The 13,536-nt window shown below is 42.1% G+C and overlaps 2 protein-coding genes across 2 annotated transcripts; one reads left to right on the forward strand and one right to left on the reverse strand.

Annotated features, from left to right (window-relative positions):
• The first annotated feature begins 1,882 nt into the window (after window positions 1–1,882).
• On the forward strand, window positions 1,883–4,055 carry LOC131887944 (translocating chain-associated membrane protein 1-like 1). Its single transcript, XM_059236681.1, is given in 1 exon segment — window positions 1,883–4,055. A coding segment is annotated over 1 exon segment (1,182 nt). The 5' UTR covers window positions 1,883–2,221; the 3' UTR covers window positions 3,404–4,055.
• Window positions 4,054–6,710, reverse strand: LOC131887942 (WD repeat-containing protein 46-like). Its single transcript, XM_059236680.1, has 7 exons — window positions 6,315–6,710; window positions 5,918–6,159; window positions 5,725–5,853; window positions 5,492–5,642; window positions 4,875–5,412; window positions 4,497–4,798; window positions 4,054–4,188 (listed from the first exon to the last, which is right to left on the reverse strand). The coding sequence occupies exons 1-7, from the start codon at window positions 6,687–6,689 to the stop codon at window positions 4,078–4,080; spliced, it is 1,848 nt and encodes a 615-aa protein (XP_059092663.1). The 5' UTR covers window positions 6,690–6,710; the 3' UTR covers window positions 4,054–4,077.
• Window positions 6,711–13,536: the final 6,826 nt, after the last annotated feature.

Here is a 13,536-nt window from a genome sequence, read left to right on the forward strand (position 1 = left end):
TTTGCCTAATAAAGCCACCCAAATATTTGAAATAACTTTTTTCTTGAGCAGGCTGGCTTTTTCACTCTTTGAATAAGTCTTGCCGACAATGAGAAATTAGCCTGGAGTGAGTTTCATCCAAGAAGTGATGTTTTTGAGTTTGGAAGCATGTTAGGGTCAGTAAACTTCGGAAAGTAACAAAAATGTGGCCTAGTCTTAAAGGACGCTTGAATACTTATCTGGCCTTAAACAAGCATCAAATTGCCCTCCTTTTCTTCCTAATTTACAGTGGCACCCATCAGTTTGTCATCAAGCAATCAAGGTGCTTTCGGGCTATGATTTTTCAGTATTCAAAACGCCAATTTAACAATCCAGTTAACATTATCTGTTATGCACATTTTTTCATATGATCCTCTTGGTTTATCTACTGACTTGTTAAACTTTGGCTTGTTCCAGAATATTGTAACAAGTAGAAAAATCTCACATGGAGCCTCTTTGACATAGGTTCCGATGCTACTTAATTTTTGGGGTTTGTAAATTCAGAGACAAACGGTATTCTTTTCAGCAGGAACTGCAGAAAAATAGCTCAGGTTGATACTAAGATATTTCTGAAATGTGAGTGTTACGCCATTGCAATGCCTGAATGCTAGTTTCTGCAATCTGAGATAAAGAGGGGGCTTTTTAAGCAAATTTCCATTCAATTTGTGCAAAGGGATTGGCGAATGGAAGACCCATAGATGACTACAAACTTTTGTTTTCTGTGATAAGACCCAAAACAGGTAAGTCTCGGAACAGTTTTCGAAGTTTTCGACCTATCGCTAGATTCTCTAGCAAGTCATAAATTGACAAGCCAACAGTGTCTCATTGCTTGCCACCGGTAAGATGACCGCCCACAACCCCATTGAGAACAGAATTCCCAGCTTCAATACTAGGTTGCGTGTGTTAGAAAAGAGGAATGCGCGAGGCGTTCGCTGACGAAACGAATTTCCTCCCAACTGTTTCCTTCCCACTGACAGCGCATCGATCTGTCGCGAAGCCGACCTGGCCAGCCACTCAAGACTTACACGCCAAAAAGGGCTACATGTCTTCTTTTGGCGGCGCCGGTGCCGTTGTGCTAGCTGAATCAAGCGTCATCCTGAGTTCTTTAAATACGGCTAAGTACACTTGTTACTTCTGTCGTTGTTATGTCGGCTCCACTTCTAGTAGCAGGGTGACCTGAGTTTCGATTTTTGAGACATTCGCCATTCGATCGGAATCGGTTGAAGTTGATCAGCCGAACTTAGAGCAAAGACTTTCTTCCATCATCACCAAGACAAAAGTGAAAAGGGAATCGATGGTAAAAGATACGAACGCTATGAAAAAGAACATTTTTAAAAAAGTCTTTATTTACGAGAACACATCTCAAAGGACATTACATGGATGTTAATTGATAACTGATGATGAAATTCATGGTTCCAACGGCAGGCTGCCATTCGTGGCGTCAATGTCCACTAGAAATATTGGTTAGGCGAGACCTGGGATCGAACCTATGAAACCGAGCATGGGTAACTCTGGTGCGACGCGTTATTAAACAAGGAAAAATATTTAAAAACACCAAAAAGTTGTAAAGAAGTCTTGTAGTTACCGCTTCTTGTAGTTACCATTGAAAACCATCTTAAATCAATATGTAACTGAACCGAGCATCACAACATCTAGACTCTTGTGCTATGCCGACATCTTAGGACTTTTCGCTTGTCCCTGGTCTTCCTATTCCCGACACCCTGGCCACTGTTGTGCTGAGTTGGACTCTCAACGCTGACAGCGCCCTCTAACCCATGCCCAGACAACTGATTCGACTGCCCACCTTGCTTGAGTGCACGCCTTTCCGTCTGCGTGTCATTGCCCTTGTGTGTCTGTTCTCTCTGGTCCGTCTATTCGGTCTGTTCAGTCTGTGGTGCGGTTGAGAGTGTGCTGGTCGGCCTGACGTGACTCCCCTTTGCAAGTGAGTGGCTGGATCTCCGAGATCCCTTTTTCCCGAAGTGACAGCGTCCTGCTTGCGTGGAAGCATCCCATCCCTCCCTCCAACCTACTCATCCTCTTCGTCGTGGTCGGCGAGAATCGTGGGAGCCTTGTCGGATAGACACCCATACATACCCTCACAGTCCCACAAGTCGACGTAGAGCTCTCATCTGCCTGTTCCGTTGCGTTTTGTCGCTCGTCCCGGTGGATTTTGGAACTTGGATCCATCCTCTGAGCGAGCATCATGGCCATGAAACGCCGTACCAACACCAAGAACCCGCCCATGTTCAGCCATGAGTTCGTGATCCAGAACCACGCGGACATCGTGGCCTGCGTGGCAATGGTGTTCGTGGTGGGTCTCATGTTCCAGGTCTCGTCGCCCTTGGCCTCGCTCTTCATCGCCTTGCACCACAACGCCACGGTGCCCGTGCCCGTAGGTCCGAGTGGCGGGCAGACGATGGATATGGTGTTTTATACCAACGGCTGGAAAGACGTACCCGCCATCTTCTTCTACCTGCTCATTGCCGTGGTGATGCACCAGATTGTGCAGGAGTATCTGCTGGACAAGATCAATCGGAAGCTCCACTTGTCCAAGATCAAACACGCCAAGTTCAATGAATCCGGACAGCTGTTGAGCTTTTACCTCGTGTCCATGGTCTGGGCGGTGGATATCATCTGGCGCGAGAATCTGTTCAGCATCCGCTTGCTCTGGGAGGGTTACCCGCACGTGTACATGACCTTCATGTTCAAGTTCTTCTTCATCGTGCAGATCGCCTATTGGCTCCACATCTTCCCCGAGTTGTACTTCCAGAAGGTCAAACGTGAGGATATGGCCGCCCGCATCCAGTATGCCTCCCTCTACTTGGCTTTCATCGTGGGGGCTTATGTGTTCTCCTACACCCGGGTGGCTTTGTGCCTCTTGGTTTTGCAGTACGTGGTTGAGGCCCTCTTCCACGCCTCCCGTCTCTTGGCTTATGCCGACAAGGGCGACGTGGCCCGCCCCTTATACAAGTTGCACAACGGACTCTTCGTTTTGGGTCGCTTGGGCTCGATCTCCTTGGCCGTGTTGACCTTCTGGTAAGGATTGGCCTTGGCCCCGGCCGATCGCCAGGTCATCGACTTGAGTCAAGGTAACTTCAACACGTTCTTCTTCCGGCTGAACGCGTTGGTGGCCGTGTGTTTGCTCCAAGCTTGGCTCATGTGGAACTTCATCACGTTCCACCTCCGCCGGAAGCGCCAGAGTGGATACGGATCGAGCTCGGGATCGGGCTTGACCAGCCGTCCCAAGAAGACCCAACAGGAGAAGGCCAAGCAGCGCAAGGAAATGAAGGCCAAGAGCAAGGACCAAGATGACACCCAAGAGGAACAGGATGACTTGCCGGAAGTGGACCAGAACACCAAGAAGACCCTCAGACAGAGAAAGTAAAGAGTGGTGTTCGTGTGCCAACTTGATATCTCCCGCCTACCCCCTGAATCGGAACCTATAGGCATCCGCTCGGATGACCCCAACAGGAAGTGCATTTATCGTTCAAACGCCAGACAAAGAACCCGACACATCTACGACATCAACCCGCGCGCAAGATATGGTCATACATACGTCCTCCTTACCCGCTTTCTTTTGGGACTGCCCACCTTTCTGTCACCATCTATGACTCGCTTGTTTTTGAAGTGTTCCCCACCCTCTCCTGTTGTAGCGGAAACAGTTTCGCCTAAATATATCCCCTCCTATCGTTGGTCAAACTGACCGAAGAAAGAATGAAAGAGAACCTTGCCAAAACCGACAATATTCGCCGAGCTCGCTCCATTTGTCGCATTTCTCTCGAAGATAGCCCAAATTCCTTGGTTTCTTTTATTACTGAAATTTTCCTCGTTCTTCATCAAAAATAACGGTGTTCTATCGATGTGAAAAAAGAAAAATATTTTTCCGAGTCGGACTTGTGTGTGCTTGTATCAGAATACTGTTATTTTTGCCAACCCTCGTGTTCCTGTTTCCCTTTTCCTTCTTCTCCTTTGATTATCCTCTACATATTACATGCAGTTCGTTTTCTTAAAATAAAGTCGTTTACAAAACAAAAGTTTTTAATGATCTTAACACGGCTTTTATTTTAGACGATCCAAAAGACTCTTGGGCTTTTTCTCTTGTTTTGGCTTTCCTACCCTTGAAACTTGCTCTTCTTGTGCGACTTCTTCGAGTTTTTGGTTTAGGTCTCGCTGCAATAGAAATGAGGATGGATTACTTTCTTTGACCGTAGAACTAAACAATACGTGGACGGAGGGATTGAAAATAAAAATTTGAACATTCCAGCCCAATGAACTCAACATATACCGTAAGTTGATAAGTAAGACCCACAGTGCTACATAGAACCAATATTAGTGCATATTTATGATTCAAGCCGATGTTCCTTGTCAAAAGAAGCGTTCCCCAAAATGTAGTGCAACTAGCTCATTGCGGCGACTCTTAGGCAGTGTACTAAATTTGAAAGCAAGTAGTTTTTACGTTTATCCGCGTTTGATCTTACCATTTTGATTTCCCCCCTCACGGTTCGTTTGATGTGGAACCGTTTGGCGGTTCCACCTTTCCCCTTCATCTTGTAGCGAGGTTCGAAATCGATCTTCTCAGGTTTAAGATGCAGCTTGCTATTCTTCTCGGCGATCTTCTCCTCGAAAGTCTTCACGTCCACATCGCCCAATTGAGTGGGGTCCAAACTGATCAGTTCTGATGGGATCTTCTCCAACAGAGCCTTGACTTCCGCTTCTCGCCGTTGACGCTTCGTCTGATAAGGATTAACTTCCAGAGCATCGAAATTCGGATCACCACTGCCTAGAGATTCAAATAACCTTTTAATTGATAGGTTCTTGCCTCCATGAGAATATGTTGCCTGTCTTTGTTTACTTACCGGGAACCAGAATACTCGTGAAACCGGCCTCGTGTCCAATGCCCATGGCGTCTTCGTAAGGAGCAAAATGGATATCGGTGATGCGTTTGAAGGCTCGATGTCGCATGTATGGGTATTTGACTGCGGTTGTGCAACAATCCTTGAAGATCTCCACCGTGTTACCCATAGCCACGCCCAACAATCCTCGCCCGCTGAATTCTAACTGTGAGGCGCCAGCGGAAATTCGGTAGTTTTGCAAGCACTTGAATTGACGCACATCCCAAATCTTGAGGCTTCGATCCGTGCCTGCCGTAGCCAAGTAGGTGCCCGTAAGATCCACAGCCACGCCCCGAACGGCTTGACGATGGGCCAGCATTTTGGCCACGGGCTCCCGCATATTTGGGCTCCACATGGTGACAATACCTTTACCGTGACCGGCGCAAAGAATGGCGTTACTCGGATTCTGGCACATGACACCCATGGGGCCCAGTTTGGCGTTGTATTGGGTCACTAATTTGCCCAAGGATATGTCTACCCAACTGAGAAAGCCGGATTCACTCTAAAAAGTAGAAGAAAAACACCGATAGAGCGAGAAAACACACAAAAGAAGAAAATATTAACCTTTTCATGGAACTTACCCCGGCCGCCAAAAGAAAATGATACGGAAGGAATTCCAGTTTCAAGACATTGTCTAGTCTCTTTAGACAATGCAATTCGATTCCCTGGTTATCATAGATGTAAGTCCATTTCTTTTGAGCCACGGCAAACATATTTTCCGTATGTAACCATCTAGGAGTTTAAGGAACCATTGAACATAACCCAGTCAGTGATCCTAAAATTCTGTTCAACGATGAACTCAAAAGACACTCACTTAACATCGTGCACGGACTCTTGCACGTTGATCTCACACGTCAGATTTTTGGAAGTCCAATCGAAGGCTGCTACGTGACCTCGACGACCCCCAATGACCAGATACCGCCCATTCTTCGTGTAATCCGCCCTGTCAATAGAAATCAAAATGTTAGAAAAAGTATCTCAAGGCTAATGCGCCCATCTCGACCGACTTGTATGGACCAAACTGAGGAAGATTGAGGTCAAAGCCCTTGGTAGCCGATATATCGTCCACATTTTGCTGAATCTGTGTTTGAGTAATGGTGGGCGTGAACTCCTGGATCTCATCACCTTCCAAGACGCCAACATCCTCATCTAAAAGCAACTCGGCTTTTCCGGCCAAAGTCTCGGCAAATTCGATTTGCTTCTCCCGGCGTTCCACTTCTTTTTGACGGAATTTAGTTTTCACCTTGTTCTGAAAGAGCCAATAAACACAAATTTTAAAAGCAATGAATCCATCATCAATTTCAGATCTCTCTTTTCCTTTCCATACTCTATCACGTAATATTTTCTGAAGCAGGTTACCAAAAAGGACAAAAAGTGTTAAAAGTATGTTGCTTCATTCCTTACTCGAGTAACGCCGGGTCCATTGGAGTACTTGGCCAATACTTTGGGGTCCAAGGGGACCGGGCCGGGGAAAGGATCTGGCCCCTTGTCGCCCTTTCGGCGCTTTCGACTTCTAAAATGCTCTCTGGGCGCCACGCGTCCGGATCGGGTGCCTTTCAATCCTGACACATCCCGAACCCGATTAGCTTTTTTGCGAAGTTTGTTCTGCACATTTCGGGCGTTCTTCATCTCGTTAGCTCCCATTATGAAAATATTCTCGGATTTAGAACCTCCACTTTCTGAAGATGGGGTCTGAGACTTGGTAAAATACCTCATCTTTCCCGTGGAGCCGACGTCAATGGACATGCTACTTGTACTCGGATTTTGGCATTGACACATGTGCTCGATTTGTTGATCAACAAAGGGAAAAGAAAAAAAAATGGAAAAAAAGATCACCACGACCTTGAAGCTTGAATGATCAACGTGAAACGTCGGTTCCTATTGTTCTGATTCATCTACTCTATTTTGGGTTCAAATATACGGTTATTTTTATTCGAGTGTTTTCTTTTCTCAAACGCAACGAAAACGAAATACCAATGGGGTCAAATCAACTACTAGTTTGAAATGCAGGGCTAGTCAGAGAAACGACATTCAAGAGATTTCTGAGATTATTTTGGCTCCCTCGCGGCTCCCTGGTGTGTCCAATGGGGATCGGCTTTGAACACATTTAGTTACGTGATTCTCAAAATTAAGTTCCGATATCAGAGAGCCAGTGACTTGATGGCTCGTTTGTCTGCTTTGGGTGAAACTGAGTAACGCAAGACAAGTTGATCTGCTCTACACCCTGCTGCCCAACTACCAAAATTTGTTCAAAGCAAAGTCTGAAGCGGCTTGGTTGGAGTGACTTCTCTCTGACAAGCCCTCTAGTTTGAAAGTTTGCTAGTTTGTTTGGGCCATTAAAATATTTGAGATATTTGGGAAAATTTGGTCCTCTTTCAAATATTTGTAGTGTTGCGGAAGTGGCGATAGTTTTTAAATATCATATATCTCTGACGCTTTCTGAGGCTTAGATGAGGCACCTGACCATTTCATTTTCATTGTGTATAGCCACTCAAAAACATGTTATGTATAAAAGAGGAGATGAAAAAGAAGGAAAGGTAATAAATCATAGCATACACCAAAATTTAACTCTACCCTCCAAAATTTGGCACAGCACCAAATGCAATGAATGTCACACACATGCAAGAAAAAACATCAGATACCGGCTCAAATATAAATCAAGTGCTCTTGGTAGCAAGAAAGTTTTTTTTTATGTATAAGGGGTTTTTGATAGCCAAATCACCATGGGTAGAGCATTCCAATGATCCACCACCTAAATAGAAAAATGAATTGAGTTGAGATGAGGTCCTGGCAAAGGGCTTCCAGACCTCTTATTCAAAAACGCACACACTGCTTTGGCCCTGATGGAACGCTCACTGACTAAGAGAATGACACCTATCCAAGAACAGAGGCATGCTCAAAAATTGGACAAACATATGCACTATATAGCACTTGAAGCACACAAAGGCGTCCTGTAGTGAAGAAGCATTATATCTTTCCTACCACAGAATTTGCACAACTGGCTGAGCAATGGGTTGTGAAGTACAAATTCCCATCATAATGAATGCCAAGATCTTTTACATGCTAAATCATTTTTATTAGACAACCACCAAGGACTTCCCATCATATGTAGCCCTAAAAAAAATTTGCTAAGCTCCATGAGGTTGGTTGCACAAAACTTTCCATGAAGAAAACCATGCTGTTTGTTCACTATCATTCTATGCCCTGCAAGAAACTCCCATATTAATACAAAGAATTATATTTTCCGCCATGTTTGGCCATTTTCTGCCATTTTCTGCCACTTATTTTGGACCAATTTCTACCAGGTGGTAGAAAATGGCTTTTAATAATTTCTCATTCCTGAATATTGGACAATGATTAGACAGCTGCCTCAGAAAAGGAAATATGTTTGCACATTGCCAATATATTGGCACCTCCCGGACAACAAAGAATGAGTAAAGATGAGCAAAAGTGGGAAGGCTATAACTCCACCAATTCTTTTTTATAAGCTGGGTGTTATACAACCAAGTTAAGGACATGAAGAATACTTCAGCCCCTTGATGTGTTTCATTACTATGCTCACTTCAAATTTAAACGTCATTTTCGGATTCCCTAGATCAAACTCAGTTTCTACGCACTTTGTAGATCCCATGACACAAATCCCATGACAAATTTAGGATATGTCAGATTTTTTTTAAACATCCATAAGAAGACTTCAAATGTTTTGATTTAGCCTAATTATCTTTGTAAAACTCCTCAGCTTTGCGTACATCAATTTTAACTTGTCTAGCAAACTGGTAGTGTTCCATCTTCTGATTTAAACTATTAGACAACTTCAACTTTGCCCAGAGTCTGTTTTGTTTCCAGATTTGGGACAAAATATGCTTGGTCAGCCATGGTAGCCTATGACTCAATCTTCATTAATGGTTTAATAAAAGAAACATTGTAAAACCCTGATCTAGAATACATTTGAAAATCTCCAATCCCCAATCCCTAATCAGATTAGCTGTACAAAAAAGTCGAATTGCTTTTTAACACGTTTTCCGACTTGTTAGGGTCTATTCTACTATTTGATCAACTACTTTTTACGGCTTTACTCATAAGTCAACAAGGAGGAAAGCACTATTTTTTCCAATCAAAACCTTTCAGGTAGTGTTTATGACCTTCAAAGTTAGTCTTGGAAAAATCTGGTACCATTTGAGGACAATCTTCTTTGTTTCTAATTAAGGAAGCAAGTTCAAACACAATGGTGATCACTTAAAGTATGCTCAGGTTTATATTCTACAAACAGAATGAGATTGGAAGAATTTAATAACACAAGAAGATCCAGAATGTTACCAACTACCTGCATTAAATTTGACACAAGTTGCATCAAAAACCCATCGCCAAGAGCACCAAGAAAATGGTTAATCATTATATTGCTTAATCATATTTGTATATTAACAATCAATATCAAGTGCCACACTTTCGGACAAAACAGCAATGGAGCACATAACATCCATTTCCGCATCATATTCCTCAGTAGCTTGTTTCTCCTGCCCTAGTGTTTGAAAGCAACCTTTGTACCAACTGTAGGCTTAGACATTTGATCTCTTTGTGCAAAGAGGCAGCACTTGTTTTTGCAGGACTATTTTTTTGATTGTGGCAATTGCGTTTCAAATGATTCAGAATTTTTCGTGCAAAACACTTCCTGATTTGGTCACGATGGTAAATCCTCATTTCAATCTTGCCATCTGTCATAAAATCAGGGATCTCAGACTTAAGTTAAACCACTTCTTGATTGTTTCAATTCAACAGATTTGACCCAGTGGACAACTCAACCCAAGGGACAACTCAATGCAGTGGACAACTTGACCCAGTGGACAACTTGACCCAGTGGACAACTTGACCCAGTGGACAACTTGACCCAGTGGACAACTTGACCCAGTGGACAACTTGACTCAGTGGACAACTTGACCCAATGGACGACTTGACCCAGTGGACAACTTGACCCAGTGGACAACTTGACCCAGTGGACAACTTGACCCAGTGGACAACTTGACCCAGTGGACAACTCAACCCAATACAGAAATTAAGACCAATATGTTGGCCAACAAATAATTCCTACTTAGGGAGCAAAATTGAAACTGTGATGTAAAACACATGAAAATTTGAAATCTTTTACCCAATTCATCATTTGATTTTTAACAGCAAGTTACATTTAAATCAATTATGGTTGCAAAATCAAGTTTGATAATGTTTTAATCAAACTTGATTTTTTTAATGCCTTCCTGATGCTAACATCTTTGCATGCAAATCAAATGTTGACTCATCAAGCTTTAGTTTTGTTCCATAATCATGTCCTTTTGGTCAATATGTTGTGTTTAGTTATTGTACTGGATCAAGTTGTCTGCTGGGCCGGGTTGTCTGCTGGGCAGTGATGGGAAGAATTGAGATTGGTTTAATGGCAGAAAGTGGCAAAAATGGCAGAAATTGCTGGAAGGTGGTCAAAAATGGCCGCTGGTGTTTAGAATCGCTGATCTTGATTCTAAAAGATGTCAAAGACAAGAAGGATCATATGGTTTGGTTAAGTTTTTCCGGTGTCCTTTGCTCCAAAGCACATTGATATAGCATTGGCTGAAATGCAAAATGTTCCTCAAATATTGATATTTATACTGTTTGATAGTTGATTAAATTGAGAACGGTATCCATAGACCACTTGCAGTATCCAAGGCCTAGCCACAACACTTACACTTTTTTTCACACTCATCAAAATGGTAATTGAATACTTTTTTTTTAAATGCAATTGTCATCATTTTGACTTTAAAAAGTTTAGGTCAAATAGCATCCCTGACTCCAATTGATTGCCGTGGGAAAATTCAAACTCGATCACACACCAATAACGTTTAGTGGTTGTATCTCAGATTCGATGAAAAACAAGCATTATTGGGATGGTCCAAGCATCATGAAATCTTGTCTAGCATTTTAACATTTTCCTAGCATTATTTCACTGAAGAATGACCAAAAGAGAAGAAAAGCAAAAAAAAATTCACAAGAGATCCCAATCAAATCTCAATCATTTGGCAGTGTTAACAATGTTCTTTCATTGGAGCCCTTCTCCATTCCATGAATTTGATACCCTGTGGCCACAAAGTGATTTCCATTGGAATTTTTACTTTACATTAAGCAAGCAAAATGATTGATTCTAATTGCCTCTCAATTCAAAGGGAGATTTGGCCAAATTACTGTTTGTTACCAGACTTTTGGCACACATTAAGATTTTGGGTTGACTAACACAAATCAAACAATTGATTACACTGATCAATGCATGTATAAGGACAAAGTACCAATCCTTAAGTAAATGTAAGTATGGGTTAATTTCACTGTAATATTCAAATAAACGAATAATTTGGTTAGTTTCATTGTATTCCGAAAAGTATACCCGAAAGGGTACTCGGACTTGAGTCCGGACCTGCCTCAGCACTAATAGATGCTTCTTTTCCAGCTGTTCTTGAGATGGCAACTAAGTGAACTAACGTCTACACTTTTTAGCGGCGTTTGTGCAGCGTTTGTTCCTTACACTTTGGGCGTTCTTGATCTCGTTAGCTTCAATGATGAAGACATATTCGGATTAGGAATTTCCTTCTTCCGAAGATGGGGCCTGAGACTGGGTAAAATAGCTATTCATCTTTCACCTCGAGCCCACAAATACTTGAGTAACAAATTGGTCAAGAGATCTGAAAGTCCTGGGGTCTGTTTTTAAAGCTCGTACCCAAGTCTTAGAGGTACAGAGGTACGAACCGGGTACGAGCCTCCGGGATTGGTTTTCTGCTCCAACGCATGTGTTCTATTTGTTGATCAGCAAAAGGAAAAGAAAAAAAAAACACATGGAAATAAATTCATGATGACCTTTTAGTTTGACTGACAAATTTGAGACCTCCATTCTCTTGGAGATGGCTCGTTCGTCTTATTATATATTCAATTTTACGTTTATTTTTGTTCTATCGTTTTCTTTTCTCTAAGGCAACGAACACGAAACAGCGTTAAAAGTGACCACATGAGTTGACAAAGAATTCGATATATATATATATTTTAAGACTTTAAGACCATCTTTGGGTAAAGAGAGAAAAATTGTCACGTTTCTTTTTTTTACGTGTAGCATGATAATTATTTCTATCCTTCAACCAATTCCCAAAATTCTTCGTACTTCTCCACACCAGCTGATCAGGTCACTTTTTGCCTTCTTTGTAACTGACTTGGTTCAGGCCTGAGGTGAGAGAGCGAGGGCACTGTGACCATGATATTCATTGTGCATCAGTTGATGGGGGAAAAAATAGTTAAGGGTCGAACTTTCATTATGATTTCTTTAGTCGGCCAAGTCATAACTCGTTTTTGATACCATAACATTTTTTGAGAGGTCACTGGGTTCTAGATCTAAGTATGTCTGGCTAAAGAACTAAAATACCCCTTTGAAACTATTTCAGACCAATCTTTCTTCTAGAGCATATTTTTTCCAAAAAAATCCCAAATTTACATGAATTGGTTTTTGCGCATGGTGAGGAGCGAAGTCATATGCGCTAGAAAAACAAGTGGGTAAAGGTGAAAATGGAAGTCTTGGTTTCTGCAGTAGAATTTTGGGGCCAGATTGAACAGATTCTTTATTAGCTTCCATCATTGATGGAATTTGGCTGGGAGCAGCCAGACAAAGGTGCTTGACGCCAATACTTTGGTGGGATCTGGAGCCAAAGACAATAAGCTTGGTTTTGACCAAAAACTTGAAATGTGAAATGTCTTGAAAAATAAGTGGTTTACTCTCAACATAGGGGGGCCAAGATACTCCGCTACAAGTACCCTCTCATTGATAAGCTGATTGTGACATAGAAGCAGGAAAGGAAGATGATATGATTTTCAAATTCTCAGAGCTTGTTTGTACTTTTGGGGCTCAGTAGTTATTTGTCCAATGATTGAATTAAAGTTTTAGTTCTTTAATCCATTAAAGAAATGGTTCATGTAGCATTGTATTTTAATAAACTGTCTCCGTTTCACTCATAAACATGCATAACAGCTACTTTTTAGAAGAAGAAAAATGTTTTCCGACATACTTTTCGTATTTTAGAATTTTCTTGTTGCACAATAGATTTTTTGAAACCTTAAAAAAGTTTTTGTCTAATATTGAGCCTTGTATCTTGTTTTTTAGTAACTCTTCTGTATTGAAAATTACCTCAGTAACCTTCCAAAATTTGTGCTGAGATCATTGTGTAGCTGCTGCTTCAATGTCTCAATTTCCAAGATCAAATGGATCTTTGCAAAGTATACGAGGCACGATTTTGAATATACTTGCCTCTCAATCTTGATTTTTGTTCCAGTTCTTTCGATTTGAAAGCTGACCATATTTAAATGCTTAAGACGCCACACTCAAGGTAGTTATGAATATAAACATGACTGTGTCCGTTTAAAGATTAGTTCCATACACCTCCTCGGCCAGCCTCACCCAAATTCGTTAAAGTAAAACCAAACCAACCAATCACTGTCAACTTTGACTCGAGCTCAACTCTAGATCTCGAGTTCAAGCCTCAATCTACCCCTAAAGAAAAAGAGACAGAGCATGGAGACAGACAAACAGAGCGAGGATTGCGACCGCTCCTCCACCGACTACTACCACTACTAC

This window comes from Tigriopus californicus, chromosome 10 (genome assembly GCF_007210705.1).
Source record: "Tigriopus californicus strain San Diego chromosome 10, Tcal_SD_v2.1, whole genome shotgun sequence".
Lineage (NCBI taxonomy): Eukaryota > Metazoa > Arthropoda > Copepoda > Harpacticoida > Harpacticidae > Tigriopus > Tigriopus californicus.